Source organism: Semicossyphus pulcher, unplaced genomic scaffold (assembly GCF_022749685.1).
Source record: "Semicossyphus pulcher isolate SPU_LCO1_2020_fin unplaced genomic scaffold, fSemPul1.0.p SCAF_4, whole genome shotgun sequence".
Classification (NCBI taxonomy): domain Eukaryota; kingdom Metazoa; phylum Chordata; class Actinopteri; order Labriformes; family Labridae; genus Semicossyphus; species Semicossyphus pulcher.
In genome coordinates, this window is record NW_027211715.1 from 16,794,587 (window position 1) to 16,819,984 (window position 25,398).

The 25,398-nt window shown below is 45.5% G+C and overlaps 1 protein-coding gene across 1 annotated transcript; it reads left to right on the forward strand.

Annotated features, from left to right (window-relative positions):
- The first annotated feature begins 640 nt into the window (after positions 1 to 640).
- On the forward strand, positions 641 to 22,482 carry shdb (Src homology 2 domain containing transforming protein D, b). The gene is made up of 7 exons (XM_069680128.1): positions 641 to 973; positions 2,771 to 2,921; positions 5,388 to 5,609; positions 13,995 to 14,072; positions 14,820 to 14,994; positions 16,563 to 16,682; positions 20,165 to 22,482. The coding sequence occupies exons 1-7, from the start codon at positions 641 to 643 to the stop codon at positions 20,349 to 20,351; spliced, it is 1,266 nt and encodes a 421-aa protein (XP_069536229.1). The 3' UTR covers positions 20,352 to 22,482.
- The last annotated feature ends 2,916 nt before the right edge of the window (positions 22,483 to 25,398 follow it).

A 25,398-nucleotide genomic window follows, 5' to 3' on the forward strand; every position in this document is an offset into this window, starting at 1 on the left:
ATTCAGTGTTTTAGTGACTGTTTTAAGTGAAAGTTAAAGAAAAATGAGCGTATTTTCAGCTTGTGTTTGCAGCTTTTCTAATCCAACGAAGTAACTGTAGGTTAAATTACTAAAACAAAGCAAACGAGAGATTAAAATGTAACTTTGATTTCTTTTATTCCTCATGGCATTGATATTCTCTTTCAGTCTTCATCTCGCCTTTTTTTTTATCAGTTAATGCCAGACTTTATTGCAGGGGTGTGAGATGTAATTGCAGCCTTTGGGCAAAGTCCAGATGCCAGACGTTATTGCTCCCTGCGTAAAACAAAAGGCGTGCGTAAAGCCCAGCTGTTAGTGGAGTTTAATGTCACATGAGTGAATGTAAACGCAGAACTGATTGACTTTCTGAAAAGTTGTCCAGCCTAAATATGAAGAGAGGATCAGGACAAGTTGATTTATATTGTTTTTAGAATAGTAAATATTTTTTAAATTCTTTAATCTTTTGATTGTCTTGTCCTGAAAAACCAGCTCAAATCCAATCCATAGCTCACACAATCCCATCAGAGAATAACCTTCATGTGTGTCCCTGTGTGCCCCCCTGCAGCCTCCTGCTCTCACTACTCCTCCGCACACCACCAGCACGTTTGGAAGCAGAGCTGCGATGGCCAAGTGGCTGAAAGACTACCTGAGCTTTGGCAGCAGGAAGGTTCCTCCTCAGCCGCCCACGCCGGACTACACAGAGAGCGAGATCCTCAAAGCCTACCGTCTCCAGAGGGACCTGGACTTCGAGGATCCCTACGAGGACTCTGAAAACAGATCCAGGTGCGAGTCTGGGACTTCGGACCCCGCCACACCTGTGTATGGGTCTCCCATGAAGACATCAACTGTGGACTTGAAATCTCCCAAACACAGGCTGATCAAAGTGGACTCTCAGGAGCAGGGGCGCACCAAGATCCTCCTCAGTGCCATCTCTTTGGAGGACCAGCAGGAGCCTGTAAGAGCCTTCCCTTCTATCATGCGTTTTAAGTGTTTAATGGAAAAAGCAGGTGATGACGAGAGCAAATTTTTTTATATGTTTCTTGTCTTATGAAGTGGAGGAAGGAAGTGAGAGGGTGGGATGACGGGAAGAGAGTGGCGAAGGATGAAAGCACTCTCCCACTTCTCTCTCATCCCGTTTCCATCACTGTGACGGCTTTATTGATCAGGCTCCACAAGCAAGTGGCTGGCAACGTGTGTCACAAATATGCATTGTTTACGTAAATCACATTACATCCCACACACCACATAAATTCCGAGATGGAAGGAAGAATTATTGACGGCTTGAGCGGGCCGTTGAGCCTGAGAGGGTCGCAGTCCCGCGAGTTTATGTCCCTCCATAAATAATAAATGGGGTTGTGTTTTGCAAGCTGAGAGAGACCCCCGCATGAGCACATGTGGGGCGCCATATACAGCGCGCAGTATGGTGATATGCCAAGGGGGAGGTATAATTCATACGTTGTCATCAGGACTGCAGTGCTCTCCTGGCTTTGTGCTGCGCCTGTAGAAAACACAGACAGATAAAAAGGCAAACAGATGTTCAGAGAGTGAAAGACTTTACAAGGGAATGGTCCTCACATTATTCAGCTCACATGTGCTGAGTACGTTAAGGAGCGTTTCAGGCTTTTTCGGCGCAGCATTTAAATCCATGTCTCCGCTCACGGAAAGTGCTACAAGTGCGAAAGTCCTGAAGTGGATTGAAGTAATAGTCTTAACTGAAGTCGATAGCTCCCCTCTCTACCCCGCTCTCCTCCTGCTCTCATTAATTTCCCAGGCTCTGTGGGAGCGTCCGCATTCTAATTAACATTGCAGATTCCTGTGCATCGATAGGTATCCTGTTACCGAATCAACACGGGATTAGGATGTCATTTTGTGAAGGCGTGTGTGTGAGTTTAGCACAAAATTGGGAAGTGAGCTTCGCTTCAGTGATTTCCTTTGTGACAGAGAGAGAGGGAGAAATAAGAGGAGGGCACTTTGCCAGAGGGTGTGTGTGTGTGTTTGTAGGTATGTTTGTGTGTGTGTGTGTGTGTGACCATATGGCTGCCTTTGTAGCTGTCAGGGTGCCAGTTGACCATTGCTTTCCTCCTGTGCTTGCACGAAGGAACAAATGACACCCTCAGTGCTCTCCTCTTAAACCTCAGACAGGGCGATTTATGGCTAAATTGCATGTAGCGTCAATGTAGCAGCTAAGATGCAATATAGTTTCCTGTGCACGGCTTTAAGAGGGAACATTATGTTATAGCCACTCTACATATACTTATCAACGGTGTGTTTTTGTGATTTTGCATAAATTAGAGTCTTCATGATGCTCCAACGGCGTCTCGTCTGTGACCAACATGTATTTAACGTTCCACTCAGCGAAGGATGATTGCTTTGTAAGAGTGCTGCGCTCTGTCTTAGCTCTTGATGAGCCATTGTCCTTGCAACAGTCCTTCCTTTTTATCATATATACAGGTATTACAGACTGAATTCTCTTAAACTGAAATAACCACACATCACTTAGATCCTCTGATGCTTTATTTCAAGTGTTTTCATTGTGATGTGGAGCTTTTGAAAGCTGACAGAACAGCTGGATCAAAGGCACATTCATTGCAGCACAGGATTGAAATTGCACATGTGCATGCAAGAGACATTTGAATTCAGTGTTTTTTATAGATTCATGCTGTAGACATTTCCCCCCCCAAGGGGGATGAGTTAATATTCTGTCACACAAACCAACTTCTCTCCATGAGTAAGTCTGTGCTTTGTCCTTCAGGTGGTGCCGTCTGCTCCGCTGGCAGGCGACACAGATTATTCGGACCCTTTCGATGCTCGCTTGGACCACAGGCCAGAACCAGATCTCGGACCTGCTCCCTGCGAGAACAACGGCTACATGGAGCCGTACGAGGCCCAGAGGGTCATAACGGGTCAGTGGGCTTGTATTACTCATGAGTCAGTATCCAGTGAGCGACGGTGCTCCCTTTTCTTTAACAGCAACCTTTTTAAATGCAATCATAAGAGAGTGAGTGGACTCCCTTGTGGGTTAAATTCAGACCTCTTACCTGACATATAAACCAGCCAGTTATTGTATTGCATTTCAGGTGCACGGAAACATGAATAAGATAATCTCAGCAAGAAGTCATATCATTTTTCTATAATCTGTCAAAAAACTTACTGAACAGAGCCGGGATGACCAAGTTATAAATCTTTCTTCTTTTGTCTTTATATGGAAGTTTCTCTGCCGTCACAGAATAACGTCTCCTTATTTCCATACTTCCCACTTCTTTGTTCTAAAAGTGCTGCTTTTAAATGCAGTTCTGCTCATTAATTCCAGTTTAATGAGTCCATTTGTAAGCAGACAGCTCTACATGTTTTTAGTTCATCCCGGGCGGCCTCTGCTCTCAGCCTCACAAAATGTCTTTTTTACACATGTATCCAGTATCCTCCTCCTCCATCCTCCTCCCCCTTGCGAATCTCTCCCACATCATCCAGCCACATCTATCGCTTTCCATTTGTCTCTCCTCCCATAACATCTCTGTCTGCCCCTTTCCCCTGCACTCTCACTGCTCTGTCCCAGTCATTTAATGTAAAAGCCCCCCACTCCTCCTCCTCCTTCCTACATTTCTCTATCTCTCCTCATCTCAAGGGCTCTCCCCCGGCCCTGAGGGGAGTCTGGCTGCTTCTCATCATCTGTCCTTTAGCGAATTTTATGACCTGTCCTCCCCGTTTCTGTCACTTATTCTGCCTTTCAAATGAAGTTTGTAATACGAGAATAAAAGCGAACGGAGCATCCCCTTTTTTCCGCCAAAGTGAGAAAAATCCTTTCTCTCTGCCGCTGGATGAAAACACTAGAGAGATGAGGCTCTTGCCAGTGATGGCGGAGCGTTTTGCCAAAGCATTGTCACAGCTTTTTCTCTGACTTTAAATTGAGGCTGTCACTTCAGGGCTGTCTGTCTGCCTCCTTTTGTCTGTCTGTCTTGAGTCTGTTGTTGCTCATGAAGAAACACAGCAGAGCGGAGGAGACAGATGTGAGATTGGAATAGTAATTATCTCCCACAAAGCCTGTCCTGAAAAGACACCTGTGTGCTTTTTAGAGAGAAAAACACGTCTTCAGTTTATTGTTTGTTTTGCGGGGACGACCAGCCTCCGTTTCCTGCATCTGTATGCCTAAACACTCCTCAGTCCTCCCCGTCCTCATTTCCCTCAATCTCCAACCTCTTCACCTTTCTGTCAAATTGCTATTTCTCCCCCCTCCTGCTTGTGTTTTTTTTTCCTCCATCATGTTTCCTCTGAGTTTCTCATTTTATTTCCTGCATGCCTGTTTTTATCTCTCCGCCTTCATCTTCTCCATCTCCAGGCTGCCGCTGACACTGCGGGTTCCCGACGCAGGTAGAGCAGCATTCAGCCCCGCTGTGCTTCTGTCTCAATGACTTAACATCAAACGCTGACAGACCTCCCCCTCCTCTTCCGTGTCCTTCTCCCCCATCAACCCCTGCTCCTCCCTCTGCTTCCTCACTGCTTCCTTTTCCTCTTCCTTCTCCTCCTCTCTCGTTTTGCTCCTCCTCTCTCACACACAACCCCCCCCTTCTTCTTTGTAACCTCAGGCTCTTTCCCCAGGGTCTCCACTTGGTCGCCATGGTGACTACTGGGTGTCATGCCGTGTGAAGGTTAAAGTTTTTCTCTGCCTTTCACCAGTGAACCCTTCCATTTAGTCCTTTTCTCCTCTCACATGACTGCACGGCTGCTGGCTGTGTTCAGAAAAAAAAGCTTACTCCTTGGTTTTCCGCCTTCTCTCCTCCTCTTACACCTGTTCTTTAAAAGGTACAGTTTTGAGGTCAACATATCAAAGCGCCTTTGCTTATTGCTGCTGCTGCAGCTAAGAGGCTTCCATTGATGCATTCAGAAAATCAGATTTCATCCTCTTGCTTGCGTCAATAATATTAAAGCCTTTTATCTCGCGGCCGTATTTGACTCCCCGCGACCGTCGCAGGTGCTGAGAATCGTTTCTGGGCCGGAGCCCGCTGAGAATCTAATGAAAATGTTAAAAAGGCAACATGGATGCTGTTGTGAGCGGTTTTAGATTGCTGCCGGGATTGAGGACGGACAAGAGACGGGGGGCTGGGTTTGTCTACAGTGTTGCGACTCAGCATCTAACCCAAGGCCTCGTTAAGCCCCCCTATATGAGATCCTGAGCCAGCGGCAAGCTGTGCAAACATCATTTGTCTCCCTCCTCCTAATTCAAGCCATGTCAGAGCTCAACAGGCTTTTTCATTAAGTTTGCAGTTCAGAATAATGTCAATGTTGTGTTAAGGGGAACTTCATTGCTTCACAAGATTCAATTTTGTGCATGCATGCATTCGTGAACTTGTGCTGTTTTGCATGTGCATCAACAGAGCTGCAGCGAGGCCCCGGAGGAGGGCGACCGCGGGGGGGAGTGCAGCTCTACGACACCCCCTACGAAGATGAGCGAGGCCAGCGCCTGGGTCTGGTGTACGGGGAACCTCAGGAGGAGGGCAAGGAGAGCAGCAGGCTGCCGCAGGATGACGAGAGACCGGCTGATGAGTATGACCAACCCTGGGAGTGGAAAAAGGACCACATTTCCAAAGCTTTTGCTGGTAAGCGGAAAATCAAGACAGTATTCAGACATGTAAAAGCCTGCACAATATCAGTGAACTCTGCCGTCACCTTTTTGAATGAATACCCCATATTCACTCCAGAGCCCCACTGGGTTTTGCCAAAATTTTCAAATGAAAAAACATGACAGCTGTTGCCAAAATTCTCCAGAAAGAGCTTCAGAATCACGCTTCATTTATGTTTAAGATTCACTTACATGCTCCAGAACCACCTCGATGAAACTTCTCATACGTTATGAACCTCTGTACTGACAAGAGCTCCTGGAGCTTCTGGCTGTCAAGCATAAAACAATAAGGTGTCTCAGGTAAGAAATATGCCTTCTCCCTTTTATTCAATAGAACCAGAGAAAATGGTTAAGACCAGGCTCAAAAAGCAAAGCACTTTTTAAAAGGTCGAAGCCTTTCCAGGAGCACACCGAGTGCCCCGCTGCTGATTCTACACAGTGAAACACTCATCTAACTGTCCTGACCTTTAATGTAGTGCCTGCCACCCCGTCTCTGAAGCCCCTTTCCAGAGGAGAGTGACCTTCACTGTCTCAGCTCAAACAACACATCTTTCTCTCTCTTTTCCCACATTCAAACGCCTTTCAGCGACTATTGATTTCTTGCTCTCGCACACGTGACGTCCTGCAGTCACAACAACCTCTGAGACGATCATTAGAGTCGACAGAGACGTCTTGTGCGTGTGTACGAATGACAGAGACACGTAGACGTCGTTAAGACAGAGTAAGCAGAAGCACGAGCATAAAGCAAGGTTAATTTTCTTGCATAATCATCACATCAGCAGTATTTGGAAAATAATTGGCGTAGTGCATGCACTATTTTTAAAGTTGCACTGTCAGTGCATGTCACATCCCATCCCATTATGTATCTGCTGAGTGTAATTGGAGAGAGAGAGTGAGGAAGGAGTTGGAGGGAGTGAGAGGAAGCAGCAGCAGACTGATGGGTCGTTTAGGAGTGGATCAGTGTGCGGCACGCCGGACCACGCCGACTTAATTGAGCTGCATCTCCAAGTCACCGAGGTCAAGGTGATGGGATAATAAATCAACCTTCTCTCTTTTGCACTCCCCTCCATTCCCGCTCTCCTCCCCCTCCCTATGTGAGCCCCTCCTTTATTCTCAGTTAATTACATGCCTACATGTGCATGACTGATCCGGTGCTAATAAGAGTCATGGTCAGCAAACCATGGCCTGGACGAGCACGCATACACACACACACACACACACACATACAGAGATGTATATCCTTTCACACGGGGTTCATGCTCGAATCCCATTAACCAGAGCAGCGGAGAAAGAGACACCGTAACTTATTTGAGAGCGGGGATGATTTCAAAAGAGGTGCACGACAGTTAATTTAAAAGCCAATATCACCTCTCACCTACTTAGCACTCACTCCTGCCCCATCCGCCGTTTTCTTCCTCTTCTGCTCTTTTTCTTTGTGCCACATACAGTATGCACTCCTGCAGGGGAGCGCTTACAGCACCATTAGAGGAGTCAGTGGAGAAAAACGCTTGCACGGCTCGGGTTGTCTGACCCCTTGTTTTTTCCATTTGGAGTCAGCACTCTGAGCTGGCGTGCTGTCTGTCTGAGCCGACCAAAGCACTGAAGTGTAAACACACAAACACTATTTTCCATTCTCACATTTAATCCATATTCCCAGACCCGCTCGCCGTTGCTAGGCACGACCCGCATGTGAGGAGGGGGAGAGGAAAGGATAGAGCAGGAAGAGGAGAGATGGGAATGATGGAAAACAGAGGTAGGAGGAGGTATGAGAGACAGAGATGGACGGAGAGAGAAAAATGGAGATAGAGGCTCCAGAGGAAGCTAGCGGGAGAGAGAGAGAAATGGAAAGGGACGTCCAAGGTTACTGCATGTTTGGTGGCAGCTCAATGGATGTTTGTGAGGGCCCAGTGCTTCAGAGGGGAGGAGCGTCAGGGAGAATTAATGGTCGGGGGCTGTGGCGAGGTGAGGCGGAGGGAGAGGAGGGGGGAGTCAGGGCCATTGTGGCAGGGTGCAATCAGTCATCCGCTAACACAGGCACACTCTCTCACACATATACACAGCAATGCTGCGGCGCTGACAGGGCTGTCCCCACAGCCCGCCCTTTCCCTCCCTGTGGATGTGACACACTCACTCAGATAACCCGCTACAGGGGGCAAAGGGGGGCATCGCAATCTGCCGGCAGCCCCTCATCATCACCTTCACACAGGCACACACACACACACACACACACACGTGTGCTAGGTTTTCCAGCTCTGATTATCAGGCGGCTAATTGAAGGGTGAGAAGAGGTTGCGTGCATGTTGGCACAAATGAGTGTGAGGGTGTGGGTGGATGGGGGTGCGGGGGTGAGGATGGCTGCTGAATATTGTGGGTGGATTTGGCCTTCTGAGCAGAAACCTTTCTAATTATGATCGTAACAGCCAATCCAATGCTTATGTATACACACATGGGTGATTAGGCATGTTGTGGCAAGCGAGAAATATTTGATGTATATTCCATGGGATTTGGAGTCCACTTCAGTTATTTGAGGGTCATCCTGGATGTGCCTGAGGGGTCAGGCCTGACAGGCCCCTCTCAGTCCGCAGGGTTTTAATTACCGTGTTTGAAAGCTGTCACCAGTCACCACCATCCACCTCAAATTACGGCAGTCATTAATTCCTGGAAGTCAATACACCGTCCGGCAGTGCGAGATTTGCCCTGCGGCCATTCAGCACCAATTAGTGAGCTAATGAAAGGCACAATCTCATTACCTCTGATGGCCACACCTAATGAACAGATGAATGGCTGTTTTTATGTTGTTTAAGTTTTATAGTCCAGCTCAGGAGCTCAGGAGCCATTTGAAGCAGATGAAGGTGGAGTGTTGGCCACATGATGAGAGAGCCGCAAATCAGCTGGAACTCTGGATGAGGAAGCTGAATGAATATGAATGAATAACATTGCAACCCCTAGCAATTACTATTATGGAGCCATTGAGCAAAGCACTTATCCTCCACTTGTTCCAGTGCAGCTGCTCATTAGGAGCCTCCCTTCTCAGCCACTGTCTCCTGCTGTTGAGGATGAATGTGTGCAATTTTAAAGCAACAGGGAGGTGGAGAAGAAGGCTTTTCTTATTGGTCCAGGTAAAGTTTATGCAGCATAAAGAGACGTATAAGTTGTGTTAGCAGCATGGTCATAGGGATTGCAATGTCTGTTGTGGTCCACATTGGAATATCTCACCAACTATTGGATGGATTGACATTACTTTATGTGCAGATAATCGAGATCCCCAACACCCTGCTGACTTTGGTAGACACATTCAGCACCAGACATTCATATTCCCCTTCGTGAACACTTCATGGGGCAGCTGTGGCTCAGAGGTAGAGTCGGCCGTCTTTCAATCGGAAGGTTGGTGGTTCAATCCCCAGCTCCCTCAGTCTACATGTCGAAGTGTCCTTGGGCAAGACACCCCAAATTGCTCCTGTTGGCATAGCCGTCGGTGCGGATTGGTTAACAGTTGGGAACTTTACGTAGGAGCCTCTGCCATCAGTGTGTGAATGTGTGTGAATGGGTGACATGTAGAGTAAAAGCAGCTTTGAGGAGTCGCAAGACTAGAAAAGCACAATGTAAGTGCAGTCCATTTAACACTTTGATAATTCTTTGACTTTAATTGAGAGAATCATCGTGGTTCTTGACCAAATATCTGCAAATCTAATGACGTTACCATCAGCCTCATTTGTAGCCTACTTTAGTGTTTAATGGCAAATATTAGCATCCTAAGGTAAGATGATGAACTTAACCTCGACTTGCTGAACCTAAGCATGTAAATATAGTTGTCTTTAGTTGTTAGCATTTAACTCAAATCATGGCTGTAACGAATCCTGTTGCATGGCTGTACAATCTTTTTTTTATCAAGCTACAATTAAGAAGCAGAGCTGAGTGATGGATGATCATCGTAAGAGAAGAAAAACATTCTGATGAAATTAAAACATATGTTGTGAAAGTTTTCCAGAGCCACACTGCTTTATCCATTCTCGATAGCGAGATGCTCAAGCATGCTTTTAAAAGTGTTAATGCTCACAGAAGCAAAAGGTCAGTTTAGCAAAGCTTGCAGTGACACCTTGACAGATGGTCAGCGCGTGTATGTGTGTCGTCTCTGGTCGTCTAGATACATGTGCGCTGGCAGGGCACTACAAGGTTTCCTGGGCTTTTATGATGTGTATGTCCCTGTAGGAGACTAGAAATATTTATATATGTGTGTGTGTGTGTGTGTGTGTGTGTGTGTGTGTGTGTGTGTGTGTGTGTGTGTGTGTGTGTGTGTGTGTGTGTGTGTGTGTGTGTGTGTGTGTGTGTGTGTGTGTGTGTGTGTGTGTGTGTGTGTGAGCTAAGAAAGGAAAAAGAAAATGAGATTCCCTCTTCTTGTGTGATGCTGCTCTCTGAGCTCTAAACAGGCCCTGGGGGCATCTGACCAGCCTCTTCATCAATTTACTGGCACAGAGGAAGGACTCTTGTCTCTCTTTGTGTCTCTCTCATTTTCTTGCTCTCTTTCTCTCTTTGTCACATTTCCTCTCTCCGCGCTCCTCGCTGCTTTTCTTCCTCCTCCAGAGTGAACCTTTGCTGACATTAATGAAAAGGCATGTCCTCCGTGATTCCCTCCTGCCAACCAATTTGAAAGACGGGGCGGAGAGATGATGGAAGCAGAGTAGGGCAAGAGAGCAGAGGAGAAAGGGAATATGGAAAAAGAGATAATGCCCCACTTAGAGGAAGAAAGGTGAGAGAGGGGCGGCGAAGGGAGAGGGAGGTTCAGTACAGAGAAAACGAGACGTGAGAGCGGCGTGGAGCCACGGGGGAATGGATTTAATGAATGTCTGGAAAATGGATACGCTGATGAGATTGTCAATGTGTGGTGCTTTTGAGATTGAAATCAAAATGGTGCGGATCTATTTAAAAAGAGGAACTCGTGTGTGTATTTGTGTGCATGGTTTTTCCTTCCCTGGCATAAGGTGTTAATGGTCGGTCCTTATGGGGGCCGTTTTACCCAGCAGAAGGTCTTTGTGTGCGAGGAGAAGACGGGATGCCAGGGCGGTTTGAAAAGCAGATGTCTTCATTAATGGATCTAATCAAGCTGTTCTATTGTCTTCGTCTGCTCCTCCTTTATTTCAAAGGCAGACGAAACAGCTGGTGTGCTTGAAAAGTCAGAAATGTGTCAGTCAGAGAGTCGCAGAAAGCAAAGTGTGCTCTCCCTCCCCCTCGGATAATGTCTGGTAATTGTTGGCAGGTAGCTGAGGCGCCAGGCGCACCACTCAGTGAATTGCTGTCACCTGTGTCATCAGTTGGGTTAAAATTGGAGGCAGAACTGATGAAAACAACACTCCTTTGTTTTAGCATATATAATGAACACAGTGTAGTAGTTTTAAAGGCTCGAAGCCTTGATGAGCGCGTGCCTTGGTCCCTAAACCATTAGTGCGATCATTGTCCTGTGTAGGAGGACAAAGCGCTAACAGCCCTCCATGTATGACAGATCCACAGGTTCCCATTACAAGTGAATGGGAGACAGGTGTTCCCTGCAAGTGAATGAGTGACTTGGTGTGATTTGTGTGCATGTGCTTGTGTGTGTGCTAGCTTCATATTCAGCCTCTGGTTGTTGGAGTGAGATGCTTTGTGTCCGTTTGTGTTCTGTTCAGCCTTTTGCAGAGGAGAGAGCTGCCAGTGTTTCAGTGTTATTCACAGATATAAATACACCAAGCCGAGATAGCTTAGTAGAACCTGCAGGTTCAGGAGCATTTATGATGGTTTCCTTAGATCAAGGGAAGATGATGTGTTTTTAATATTAAAGTGGTAGGTAATCTTTATTTATAGTTTTGTTTTATTTGGCGGCACCTCTGGCGATAAACAGTAATTGCAGAAGCACACTAATTTTCCTCGCTGACGGTCGCTTTCCTTTTTAGACTGTTTGTCTTCAGCTGAGCGTCGAATTTGTTTCTTTTTCTTTGGATTTTCACTTATGTTTGAAGTTGTATCTGTAGTCATCGATCTTTTCTTTGTTTGTTCAGCCATAGTAGATTACTGTTTACTCGCAACACTTGCAGAGACCGGAAAAGCAGCCGCTTAGCTCCGCCTACCCTCTCTGGCAGACCAACCACTGCAGGGTGATGAAAAACGCGTCACTAACTGGGCGCCGCTTGTGATTTTTTCTACAAAGTCACATCAGACAGCCAGTCTGTAATAATACTATGTACTGCAAATGCAAAGGCTTTCATCAGTGGGCCATTGGCTCAATCACCATTGTGTTACCTCATTCGGCGATAGATAGTGACTTAAACATTTATTTACATGAAAATCTTCGAGATAATTACTTTAATGTAAGTGGAAATTGATGTCTTGATATAGATTGGATGCATTTTGACAGGTAGTGGAATCATTCACCTTGCGGTACAAGGAAACAACATTTAAATCATAAAACTGTGAATTGAATTGTATCACAGTTCTGAGCATATCACACCTAATCTCAGTGAGCACACACAGTGTGAGCAGTTACACCAACATGGATAGCAAGACCGATTCTAAGGTCTTCTGCCCACTTCTTCTTTCTACTTGATGTCATACAATGTTGGCTGTCTTCTGCTATGTGTGTGTGCGTGCGTGCGTGTCAAGCCACAGAGACGCAGAAAGTGGTTGTTTTTGATGCTTTGACTAGTTTACAGTGCAAATCAGATTCATGAAGTGAATTGTCTTTGTGCTTGAGAAGAAATATGGTTTCAGTTAGGGACTGAAGGACACAGACATCTACAGTTTTTAATCTACTCATCTAATCAAGGAGTGTTTACTGCTGAGATGCAGGACAAAGCGTTCCTGCTCTGACAAGAAAACCAGATCTACTGTGGGTCCAAAAGACGTAGGTTAAAAAGCTGAGATAGGTGAGTTGATAAAGATGAATGTAATGAATGAAACTGCCAGAAACAAATGTTTAAAGTCCAGAGCAAAAATGAGGAAATGAGACCAAACAGTGGAAACAATTCAAATTCAAAGATTCATTGATAGCAGACAAAATGACTCAAGTGCAAAAACCGGCTCCTGTACACGGCAGGAGAGGAATTGTGAAGGAATTTCGTCCCCCATCTGTGTAACAGCACTACCTGAGCTTATCTCTCGCTCAGATGGCTGCACACACTTCTGATCTGTGATGAATTATCTTGGCTCACTCTCTCTCTCGCTCTCTCCTTTCTTGTTACCCTTCACTTGCTTTTGTGTGCCTCTCATTTACACCCCTCTCCATGCGTCTGTCTCAGTTTTGCCTGCGAATTAAAGGTGTGAAATGTGTTGTGGTGGCAAGCGGACAGGCAGCGGAGTGTGGCAGTTGTGGTGTTACGGGATGTCAGGTGTGTGTGTTCGCGTGCACGTCTCCCATCGAGGGGAGCCTGGCCACGCTTTAATCCTGGCTTCAGCGGAGGTGCGGCCCGCTCCAGATGGGGCCATTGTACTGTGCCATGCATCAATAATTCACAGAGAGCCACAGAAAGTGGCGGAGTGTGTCTGCCTGCTCAATAATTAACCAGCGAGGGAGAGAGGCATGTATGTACAGCCCAGGTCTCTCTCCAAACGCCCATTCAAATGGCCTTTGATGTCGCCGGCCTGGGGGGTCTTTGGATTTGTCGGCTCATTAAGACATCACCGCTCTTTTCCTTTTATTTGTTTTGTAATCCGGTTTGGCTGTGAGCAGGAGCTGAATGTAAGGTGTGAACGATCGCATAACGTGTGCGGCTGCAGTTATAACCGTTACTGTAGGCGGTTGCCAGCCTTCTTAGATAATGAGCTATTTTCAGTTTCCTCTCCTGGTGCACCTTCTGCCTCCCTCCTACTGCAGGTAGGACGGTGAAAAGAGCCTCGTTCTGCCCCCACGCTCCTGTCAGACTGCACCGTGGGTCGCAGCGCACGAGAAGTCACGCTTTGTTTTCTTTGCGTTTCCTGCTAGAAGACAGGTCCTTAAAGTGGATTCTTTCAGATGACTATAAATAATGCAGCCTCTGACTTCATCCTTTCTGCTTTCTTCAGTCTTATCTCACTTGATAAATAACTGTAAGGAGGATGTTTTTCTTCGCCCAGTGTGAGGAAGCAAGGAGACAGGAGGAAGAGTACATTAGGTATAGTTAACCACATTTCATGCTAGCACGTCCTTCGCTCGCACGCACATGCTGCCTCGATTCTTTCCTTACTTCTCGCTTCATCACGTTAAAATCTTGCACCTGATTTCGCTCTCATCTCTTAATGATCACCATTTCTCCTCCGTAGCTTAACTTTTCCTCAAAACCCATCTGCTGTATTCTCACTCTGTCGCACCCCTTTTTTCCCCCTCTCGCCTCCTCCCTGCTCCCCTCCCTTCTATTAGAAATGAGGGAGTTGTCGGAGTTGCCCTGGCCTGCCCCGGTGGGTCAGATGGAGGAGGAGCCCCCCATCAGAGAGCAAGGTGACCTCTCACCCTGAACACAACCCTACCCCCCACCCCCCCACCCTGCCTCCCATTATCACCCAAAACACACGCATACGCATTGTCGCCCCGACCCTCATGACCCAAGCTGTTGTCCTACATCTGCTCTACCTCAATCGTAAACCTCCCAGCGGCCTGCATCTGCACCGCCTGCATCTGTCCCCGCCTGCTGCTGGGGTTAGTTAGGTTTGTCGGGTTTAAAGCACTCCCCTCTTACCATATTCCACTTTTGCATCAGCCATGCATAAAAAGGTCCCTGAAATTAGAACGTCTGCCTTGTTCGTGTCAGGGTACTTAAGAGTGCCATGGTGCACTTAATGTTTAATTACAAGTCGCTAAAATCAGGCTCAAAGGGGGTAAATAACACTTCAGTCTGTACAAGTCATTTGCTCCACAATCAGTATAGTCGGTGTCTCGTAATCTGCAGTGTTGTCTAATGAAAAACAAAGACGTACATTAGAGCAAGACGGGGTACGTGCCAACTTCCTGTCTCTATCTTCCCTCAGAGGCACATAAAAATGTTGATGATGCTGATGGTTTCGCAGTCTGTCAGATCGGGACCTGCTGCCCGACCCCTCCATGAGATGTCTCCCTGCTGCATGCCTGGTTTTGCAATAGCCGGATGTCTTATGTTTACCCAAGTCTTGCTGTGAAGTTTAATCCCCTTTGATCATAGAGCCGTGCAAATACCGTGACTCACTTTTTCTGTCCCCCGTCTGCCAACAGTGCAGTTTGACGGCGCCGAATGGGACCGATCCTCGTCGCCCACGGAGCGGTTGCGTCCTCCGGGGCCCAGGTCCAGCCCGCTGGCAGGAGGGGGGATGAAGTTTCGGATGCCGCAGGAAGGCCTCACCTTGGTGGGGGAGAGAGTGGACCCCGGTCTGCCTCTGGAGAAGCAGGTGTATGTATGAAGTCTGCTGTTAAAGACGCTACATTAACACACAAGAGTAGAGTGCAGTTAAGGTTTAATCAGATTAAGAGGCTTACATGCCCTAGTGTTAAGTGATTCTGATAGTAATGATTGAGAGTGTCTGTTGCTATAAAGCTTATAACGTTGAATATAATTCAGGGTAAAGATATTGCCCTGTCTTAGGAGAGAAAATGCAGTTATAGTCCTGGTCATACAGTTGTCCAGTGACATCAAATTGTACATTTTGCATGAATATTTGCACCCTGGGCAACTCAAGAACAATGAGAGGAAGGATGCTCACATGTCAGAAACATATAGGATTAATAGAGACATTTTGTCTGACGTTTAATTACATCAAACAAACATGGATTATGCAATTATTTATGCATGTAAATACAATTTGCATATACATTAATCTCTGTAGGCTGTGAATATCTCTGCATGGCTGGCATGTATATACATCTATAAACATGACAGCCATTTGTGGGGAAGAACTGGGTTGTACATCCCACAGGAACCAGCTTTATTTCCCTGCTTTGGTCTATTCAGGGCGTGGTCGCACGAAAACAAAGCGGTTGTGTGTTTTGGCTAAGCAGCACTCATCAGAGTTAACACAACTGCGAAAGGTTAGAACGAGAACTAATTAAGTCGGAACATTAAAAACACACATTTACTCTGCTCTTGTAATTTCAGACATCATTGGAGTGATTTATGTGCTGTTTCTGTGCACATAAAGGGCTGTTTTACTAATGAAATCCAAGCACATGACGCCCCTTAAGCACACATTAGCATGCCCACACACAGGAAGCACGCTGTGTTCCGCACTCAAACACATACAGTACATGTACACAAACTCACTTGAGGATGGTAGTTGATTATTATGCCCCATTGCTCCCTGATGATCTCTAAAAGGTTGTGTGAGCTTTCCTTTAGCTCTGCTTAAACAAAGAAACGGCATCTCTGTCGGCCTTTAGACTTTAGTAAACCTGCACAAATCATGTCAAAGAAAAAAACCTTCCTTTTGTCCAATATTTGGTTTATGAACAAACACCTGCCAAACTAATTAGATTCCCATCAGCCTCAGCTGGACTTTGTTTTCAGAGTTAATGAGCTATTTTACTTTCATGCTAAGCTAAATATTGCACTGCATAGCAGCATGCTAGTATACTAATGTGAGCATTTAGCTGAAAGCACTTTTGTGCCATTGTGCAGCTTCACAGAGCTGCTAGCATGGCTGTAGACTGTGTCTCTTGTTACAACTGTTTGTCAGATAACATGTTCAAATGAGCCGACGGAAAAACCAGCAGCAGAGTGTGAAAACGCAAATACAAGAACGTAGTCCAACGGCTGTTAGAGTTTACTGCCATGAAAAAAGAGGCATGATAAGGGCACAGTGCGTCATCGCTGTACCATAGTTACATGGTGCTATATGGTGTTACTGTATCTTTCTTTGTCAGGGCCAACATCCTGCAATAAAAGTCTAACAGGTTTGTTGTAATCACACGTTACCACTCTTTCCGTATCTTATTGTCTGTGTGTGTTTGTGTTCTCTCTCTCAGATGGTACCACGGGTCACTGTCGCGGTCGGAGGCAGAGTCGCTGCTAACGCTGTGTAAAGAGTGTAGCTACCTGGTGAGGAACAGTCAGACCAACCGCTCGGACTACTCCCTGTCCCTTCGGTAAGCCACTGACGCACACTTTAATAAAAGCGCACGGAGAAAGACCACAACAGTGGGCATCTTCCGTTTTGCTCTCCCGTAAACAGCTTTGCAATTTAATTGCATACCACTCACCACCTCTGCCGTCGACTGAGGAGTGTGTGCAAAGAGTGTGTGAAGCCACCTGAGCTACCGATCTCATCTCGCAGTCTCCCCACCTTCCCATCTGTCTCCCCCTCCCTCCCTGCCTCCCCTCCAGCATCACCCCCACTCAAGATCACCGCAGCACTGATTCCTCTCCCGATACTCATTTGCAGGGCACAATACTGCTTATCTGGTCAAATCTCTGCCTTTGTAATTACTACCATGATCCATCGTACCAGCCCCCTCTCCGCTCTCACATCATCCCGCTGTCCTCTCCCCATCCTTGGCCCCTTCTCGGTGGCCTTCCTCCTCGGCTCCCAGCGGGCCTTCTAAGTGGTAATCAGGCAGGTAGAGCACACTTCAGTGCACACATCATTTTCCCCATAATCACTAATGAATATGAATTACCGTCTGTGGGCCACACAAGAAGGGAAGAAGGGAGGGAAGGGGGGGGCAGGAGCGTCACTGTGTTGTGCTGACATATAAACAAGCTCATGCATTACTCATTTACATGAGGAGAGTGAGTTTGACACACACGCACTTGCTCATGCAACAAGGTCACTACTAGAACTGCTTCCCCTGCTGGCGCATGAGGGGTTTGGAGAATCTAATATGAAACCACAAAAACATGTTTGTTGTTGTTTATAAAAGGGAACTTCTCTTCATTTAAGTAGACTTTCACAGTCATAACAACACAAAGAACAGTATGGCACTGTAACATATTACACCAACTCATAGATAACCATCACAGCTGGAAGACTTTGACCTTCCTTGACCCTCCTAGCTTTCAACAGTTATACATTGAGGGAGTCCTAGCAGCATGTTTGGTGCACTCACTTTTGTTTTTAATTCTAAATATGCATGATGTCTCTCATCACATGGTTGTTAATGTCCAGGGTCGGGAGGGTTACTTTAAAAATGTATTCCGATACAGTTACTTGTAATAACTTGTAAAAAAAAATGTAATCAGTAACCTAATGAAGGTATCACAATTTTAAAGTAGCTGATTACTGTCAGTTTCTTTTGGATTACTTCAACAGTAAATCTGCAAATAAAGACAAGACGAAAAAAGAAATGTCAATACTTCTGTAATGCACGAATGCTCGTTTAACTTAATAGCGGTAATTTTGCGCATTTTAATGTGCTTTGTTAAGTTTGCTATTCACACTCCTTCAAACTCGAACTTCAAGTAAACTTCCATAAACATAAACCAGTCTGGAGCTTGTATTTTAACCACTCCATCCCGGCCGCGGCCATCACCAGAGTCACAAACTATTTTTCAGTAGTCGTAGAAGACGACATGTTAGCTAACATTTTTAACTAGAATTCTGTGCAGCTAACTTTAGTGGTTGGTCTTACCTGTAAATGTTTCTCTCAATTAGATGTCGAGTCCTTTGATAATGACAGCATTTTCACTGCCAGAAGGCATCATTTGCACCGTACTGCGATGTTCCTCCCATTTTCTCCTTTGAAGACAAAATCATGGCGAAATTTCCCCCCAGTGAATTTTTTGGCAACTATGAGGAGCGGTGTTGTGAGACTTGTGTGTCGATGTGAAGTCTCGTAATGTGTGCGCGCAGGTGCATGGTATTATCAGAGCCGGTCAGGCGGACAGTTTAGAAATGAGATGCCCGATGTTATGGAGCATCTTTGGTGTTATGTCGTCTATATTTTAAAATGTAATCTTGTAATTTGTAATGTAATCTAATAACCTCTTTTTTTTTCTGTAACTGTGCCTTTTTTTGTATCATATTTATGTGACGCCGTTACTTCCCAAGCCTGTTAATGTCACTGAGAGGTGTCTGCATGTTTTAAATGTGTGTCTCCCTTTCAGAGCCTCACACGCCACAGTCCACACATACCAAGGGACTACAATACCCTTGAGTGTAATCTTGTCTCAGATAGTTTCCATCAGGGCCACTTAATGGAATGTAAACTACTCAAACTACTTTGTATTTTTTTATTTTCACATCATCTAGCTTCATAAAATCTGGTAAACTTTCTGCTAAACCAGATGGGCCATTGTTTGAGTAGTATATGTGCACGTTCTGCTTGCCTTGTACACCTGAAGAGGGATTATGACAGAAAGCTTGCAGATGTAATAATACAGACACAATTCTCGTGTGCAGAAGTTGTTTTTGTGCCACTTGTTATTGCCCTTTCAGCACCTAGCAAAACCTTTAAGCTAGGTGAGTGATGGACACAGTAATCCTTTCCACACACACTGGTTTAGGTAGGTTTGTTTGATTGTCAGATGTTTCTTACTGGACCTGTACTAATGGTTTCATAGCTCATAGAGAGGGCAGCTGAAAGTCCAAAAATAAGATGTTGCATCATGTCTGCGTCTAGACTGAGAAGCGGCAGGTTAGTCTTTAACAGGGCGTCATGACTGGTCTGCTGGGTGATGTCAATATACCCTTGAGTAAGCACAGCGTGCGTGATAACAACCGCTATGTGCTACGTTATCTAAAATACTGCAGATACGCCTGCTTTTGTCTTTGTATCATTTCTTGGAAACTGTGAACCACACCTTTTTTATATTTAGATTACACAGTAAGTTAGACAGCGGGAGGGCTGATAAAGGTTGTTTAATGAAGATAAAACACCAAAGTGAGTCAATGAACCAGACATGCCTGCCACATATAACCCAACATGAATATTTATGAAAGAGCACTGGTAGGTCCTAATGTACCATGAGATACTAAAACAAACAGGTCAGGATGGAAGCACTCGTGCTGAAGCGTCTGGGCTCTGGAGGTTAGTGGGACGATCATACTGCCTCATGTTTGGCTGTTTGTAGTCACAGTGAGCCGTTTCCTCTCACTGCGCTTCAAAATTTAATTTGGTTTACTAGAACAATGACAATTATAGTGACCGTTCCAGCCCTTGTCTTTCCCTCTGCTTCTATAATTAGATTTACATTATGACTGGCTGGCTGGCTCTTAAAGGGGAAGGGCTGTCGTGGGCCGCCTGGCGCTTAAAGGGAAGGAATCAAGTGTGTTTCTCTCGGCTGAAACGCTCTCACTCTCCCTTGCCATGTCTTTCCTTCCACGTGCCATTAAACCAGCCATCCATCCATCATGATGTCCCTGCCTTCCTTATGTGTGACATGGTGTTAAATCTTGTTTAGAATCCCGTCCTCAAAGTGCAAGAAAAAGGAGTGAACATAAATCCAGGCTGTCATTTTCTTCTGTGTCATTATGTGACAAAATGGGTTGAAGGCTACATGCTTTTTTACGTGCCCCATATTTTTATGTCATTACTCATTTTCACTTTCCCCTTCTGGGATATCTCCCTCCGTCTTTCCTCTCCTGTCTCCTTCCTTTCTCAATCCCTTCTTCCTGTTTGTTTCCTCACAGGAGCTGCCAGGGCTTCATGCACATGAAGTTCACCCAGCTGAAAGACGGAAAGTACGTGATCGGACAGAACAGCCCTCCGTTTGACACCATCTCTGAGGTCATCCACTTTTACACCACACACAAACTCCCGATCCGAGGGGCCGAGCACCTGTCCCTGCTGTTCCCCGTGCTGGTGCAGACACTCTGACTGACCCTGAACCTCTCACAGGAACTCTAGGATTTCATTATGATCGGACACGAACAACCTGAATGTTTTAATGGGATCTTCCCAGCGGACACCGGTCCTCTCTTCTTGTCGGACTGGACTACCTTTTATGATTCAACACACCAGGAGCTAATGCCCTCACACACCACTGCTGTTGTACCTGTGCCAAAAGTCACTAACATCTGGGGGATTGAGCCACAGGAAATGTAATACCTGAACTTTAGGCCACCTCTCTCTCTCCTCTCCCCGCTGAGCCGATGGGGCCAGACTTTAGGACATCTGAAATTCTCTTTCCCTTTTTACATTTCACAGCTGACTGAAAAGCAGAGGACGCTTGCAGTAGCTGGAGAAAGTCTGTAAATTCTGAATGTACTGATGCCCCAGTTTACAGAAGACCTGCAGAAGATTTAATTACTGCTGTTCCACAAAAACACCTCATTCACTCTTGTTCAAATATTGCTGTTGTTAGGTGAAAACCTTGAAGGCACATGTTTATACCAGAATCAAACAATTGAATTGTTCTGTCTAAGATGAGGAACCTTTTCCATTCTCACTCTTAGGGACCATTTTATAAATCACTACTATTTTCAAAGATATAAGGTTTTTACCAACAGCAGCTATATTCACACCTAAAGTCACACCTGTTCATCTCCATCCAGTCTGTTCTGTATCGTCATGCTGCTGTACGTTGACACATCTCCATGTTACTTGTTGATTGGTAAGCAACGGAGAAGCTGTGTTGTATTGGTACTTGTGTTGACCTTGCTGACCTGTATCTCTTTTTGGTTGCCTTTGACGTTGCTTGGTTTGTTAAAAGCAACCTGTCACTGCTGTCATTGTCTTTTCACTGACTTCAAGCTAAGTTGGAAGCTGAGCTGAAGACTACATCTGAAGCAAAGAGATGCTGAAAAACCCTAAAGAGGGGGTATTATGCTGTTTCACATTTTAAGACTTACAATGTTACAATGTTGGATGTCCATACTAAACGTGAGTGAAGTGTCACATCTGTTGGTAAAAGTATGTTGCTGTTAAAAAAGTCTCAGTCTGCAGGCTGCTGTGAACGCCAGGTTACAGGCAGACTTCTCCAAACACTTCACTTTGTGATGTCACAAAGTGGAGGAACTCTATAGCTGTGTCCCAATCCAGGGGCTGCAGCCTTTGAAGGAGGCGATACCCGGAGGATGCTCCACTCATAGCCTGCATAGACCATTAAAGCCAAACTGAAATGAGACTGTCTGGTCTACGGAGGATTTCCTGTTTGCGTCACCAGCTGTTCCCGCCGTTCCTGTCACCTAGCAAAAGCTTGCTAGCATAACTAACATCGAGCAAGTTAACCTATAATTTTAAAGATAATTTGTTTAAAGTGCCCTTTCGTTATTATAAACATATATAATGCTAGCTATTCTTTCGCAGCCCAGGAAACAGAGGACACATTTGTCGGACACATCTGAAGGAGCCTTCGAATTGGGACAGCCTTCGACATGCTTCTGTGACGCTATCGGCCTTCGAAGGCTGCAGCCCCTGGATTGGGACACAGATAATATTTGGGCATCTGCCCGAGACATAGCAGAACTTCCTGCCCCGACACAGTTCAAGGACACGCCCACGTAGGAGCTCAGTCAGCCTGGCCAATCAGAAGAAAACAGGCTTGTCGGGGCGGGGTTTCTTAAAGGGACACGGCTGACTGAGTCGTTTCAGGCAGAGGCTGTATGAGGGCCTGCACAGAGCACCAGCGTGAGAAAAATTTTGATTTTTTTTAACTGTAGATTATGCTAAAGTACTCTAAAGGTTTCACAGAGCGAATTATGAAGCTTGAAATTAGCATAATACCCCCCCTTTAACAAGTTGTGACTGTTGGACACATTCTCACACTTTCTACATATCTTCGGCTGGCAAGATTATTCCATGCTGCTTGGTGAGGAGCGTTTGAGTTAAATGTTTGCCATCTGGGATGCGTTTCCATGTCTGCTGCCTGGCTGCAGCGTTGTGTGGCAAAAACTGATTTCAGAGGAGAGCCAACTTCTATCAAACTCATTTCAAACCATCGAGAATTATTTAAATCTTTGTTTCTTAATACAAAAGTCTATTACCTACGTTGTAATGATGTTATGATGATGGTCATTTTCTGTCACAAGTAAAAGATGGCAGGATGTATAATTTACCTTGTGTGTTGAAGCATCTCATCTGTATTCAAAGTGTTCCTTAAGGGGGTTTATTCTACATGTAGATCTTTATGTAGATCAGTGGGTCCTTACCTGGGGGGGTGGGATCCCCACAAGGGGTTTGGAGATGAATCGTGGTAGGAAATAATGAAAAACTGAATTCTGCAACACAAAATCCTGTTAATTTACCTCTTGAACTGCAGATAGCTTAGACATACAACCTGTGCTGGGCTCAAAATGCTACATACTAAAGGGTCACATGCAGAACAGTTTGGGAATCACTAATTTAGATGGTTAAAAAACAAGAATCCAAATATTCAGAAAATTGTCTGATCAGATTTTATGCACGAGGCTCATTTGCAACCCAGAACAAGGAAAAGAGGCACAAAGGACTTGGCAAGATCGCGTGCTGCGCACACTCAGATGCACACACACAGTTGCTTTCCTTCATCCATTAACAGCAGGGCTGGGAGAGAGAGAGAGGGTGAGGACTGGGGGTGAGGTGTGGCTGAGGAGGGGTGAGGCAGCCCTCATTATTTGGGCTGCGCCGCAGTGAAAAGCACTGGGATTGCTTTCATTACTGAGCCAAATGAAATAGCAGAGGCTGATTACCCGCGTGACGGAGAGAGGAGACAAGCTGGATCACTCTCTATTTGGGAGAAAGAGTGAAGGGAGCGAGGGGAAGGAGCAGGGGAGGGAGGAGGAGGGAGACGCTGCCTGGCTGTGCTTCCCCAACACGACTCCGAACAAGTGTGTTTGCGTGCGTGCACGTGTGTGTGGGTGTTTGTGAGTGTAAGCGAGAGAGACGGTGACATGGAGGGGGGGGGGCTGCTATAGGCCCATTTTTCAAACAAGGCTCCCTGGGGAGGGATATGAATAATAACGACAGTAGAACTGCTGCATGTTAAAATCAAACAAGTATCACACTCACATTTCTCCGGCTTTTGTGCAGCTCTTACCTTTTGTCTGTGTTTTCAGTTTTTTTTCTTGAGCTAATTTTAAACTATATTTTTATCAGCACGCCCGTGTAGGTTGGAACAAATGGCACCATCCTCCCAGCATTATAACATGGCTCTGTCTGGTGTGTGTAAATTCTGAAATGCAGCTGTCACATCAGAATGAGTGTGTGTGTAATGTCAGATCTGGCAGTTATGCGGTGACGGCAGCTGTTAATCCATCAGACAGGCTCGGAGGAATGAGCGCCTGTGATCAGCGCCGAGCCAGAGAACACGTGAGGAAACCACAAACATGAACACACACACACAGACCCTGAAAAGAATTGTGTTCAATAGTATAAACAGGTATTACAGGAGGTATTGACATGTACGTGTTAAAAGCACAGGTGTAAATAGTGAAAGTAATGTTGGCTGAATTTCATTTAGCTGCCTCAATTTCAAACTCCTGGTATTGTGCATGCTGGCTGGCTGTCACATTGTGATGGCTTTTAGACACTTGAATAGAATGGAGCCATTGTTAATGTAATTACTAACACCTATCTACTATGAAAGGTCAAAATGCTGTGGAAAACATTCTATTGTCTTATAGAAACAAAAGACACAAAACCAAGTGTAACAACACATTAATCATTTTGCCTCGAAAAGGGACACATCCCTAAGGAGACACTGAAAACAAATATGGAGACATTTTGCCCGAGAGTCTTTCAAAATAAAAGAAAAACTGATTTTAAGGAGCCGTCCAAGGTTAAAGGTCAGATCTGATTTAATATTAAGAGTATGTGAGTATCTTAAAGTTCTAATCTCAAACTTCTCAGTTTCGTTTTATTTGGCGGCACCTGAAGGCGATAAAAAGCAACTATAGGTGTATTCGTCCCAGATAACCAGACGTCTACAGTTGGCTCCCTTAATAACGGTTGTAACTCTTGATTTTCCTCGCTGACGGTCGCTTTCCTTTCAGACTGTTTGCCTTCATCTGAGCGTCGAATTTGTTTCTTTTTCTTTGGATTTTCACTTATTTTTGAAGTTGTATCTGTAGTCATCGATCTTTTCTTTGTTTGTTCAGCCACAGTAGATTACTGTTTCCTCACAATGCTTGCTGAAACCGGAAAAGCAGCCGCTTAGCTCCGCCTACCCTCTCTGGCAGACCAACCACTCCTGGGTGATGGAAAACGCGTCACTAACTGGGCGCCTCGTGTGATTTTGTCAGTTGTCACTCAATCGAAAGGCTGGGAGCTCCATCCCTGACTGCTACAGTCTACATGTTGAAGTGTCTTTGGGCAAGACGCTGAACCCCAAATGAATGGTCCTGATTGGAGGTTTACGTTTAGGCCTTTGCCATCAGTGTGTGAATCTGTGTGTGAAAGGGTGAATGTGACATGTAGTGTAAAAGTGCTTTGAGTGGTCTAAAGACTAGTAGAGCGCTATATACACTACCAGTCAAAAGTTTGGACACACTTTCCCATTCACATGTATGAGAAAATGTGTCCAAACTTTTGACTGGTAGTGTAAGTACAATCCATTTACCATTTCCTTCATTTCTCAGATTGGTGCAGTGGCCCTTTAATATTGTCCCAAAGCTGACATACTGTACTACATTCAAACATACTGTGATTAAACAGATCTAATTTAGTACTGACGTCTCTGCACGACCTACAAAGGCAATCAAGAGCATCAGAAAGAAGAGAGTTGTCTTGGGGTCGGATTTAAAGAAGCGACTGCAGCATGTGGACTGAAAAAAAGAACTACATTTTTCTCATCAAACTTTGTACTTTTTTTCGGACAGGATCAGCAAAGAGATGAGTGTCTACAAATAACAAACCTTGACCTTTAAAGGGGCGGCTGTGGCTCAGTGGTGGAGTCGGTTGTCCTTCAATTGGAAGGTTTGGGGTTCGATTCCCAGCTCCCTCAGTC

Coding starts and splice junctions, on each gene's coding strand:
- shdb (XM_069680128.1), top strand. CDS start 641: ATGGCCAAGTGGCTGAAAGACTACCTGAGCTTTGGCAGCAGGAAGGTT. Junction 14,073..14,819: donor GCCCCCCATCAGAGAGCAAG/GTGACCTCTCAC, acceptor GTCTGCCAACAG/TGCAGTTTGACGGCGCCGAA. Junction 14,995..16,562: donor CTGCCTCTGGAGAAGCAGGT/GTATGTATGAAG, acceptor TCTCTCTCTCAG/ATGGTACCACGGGTCACTGT.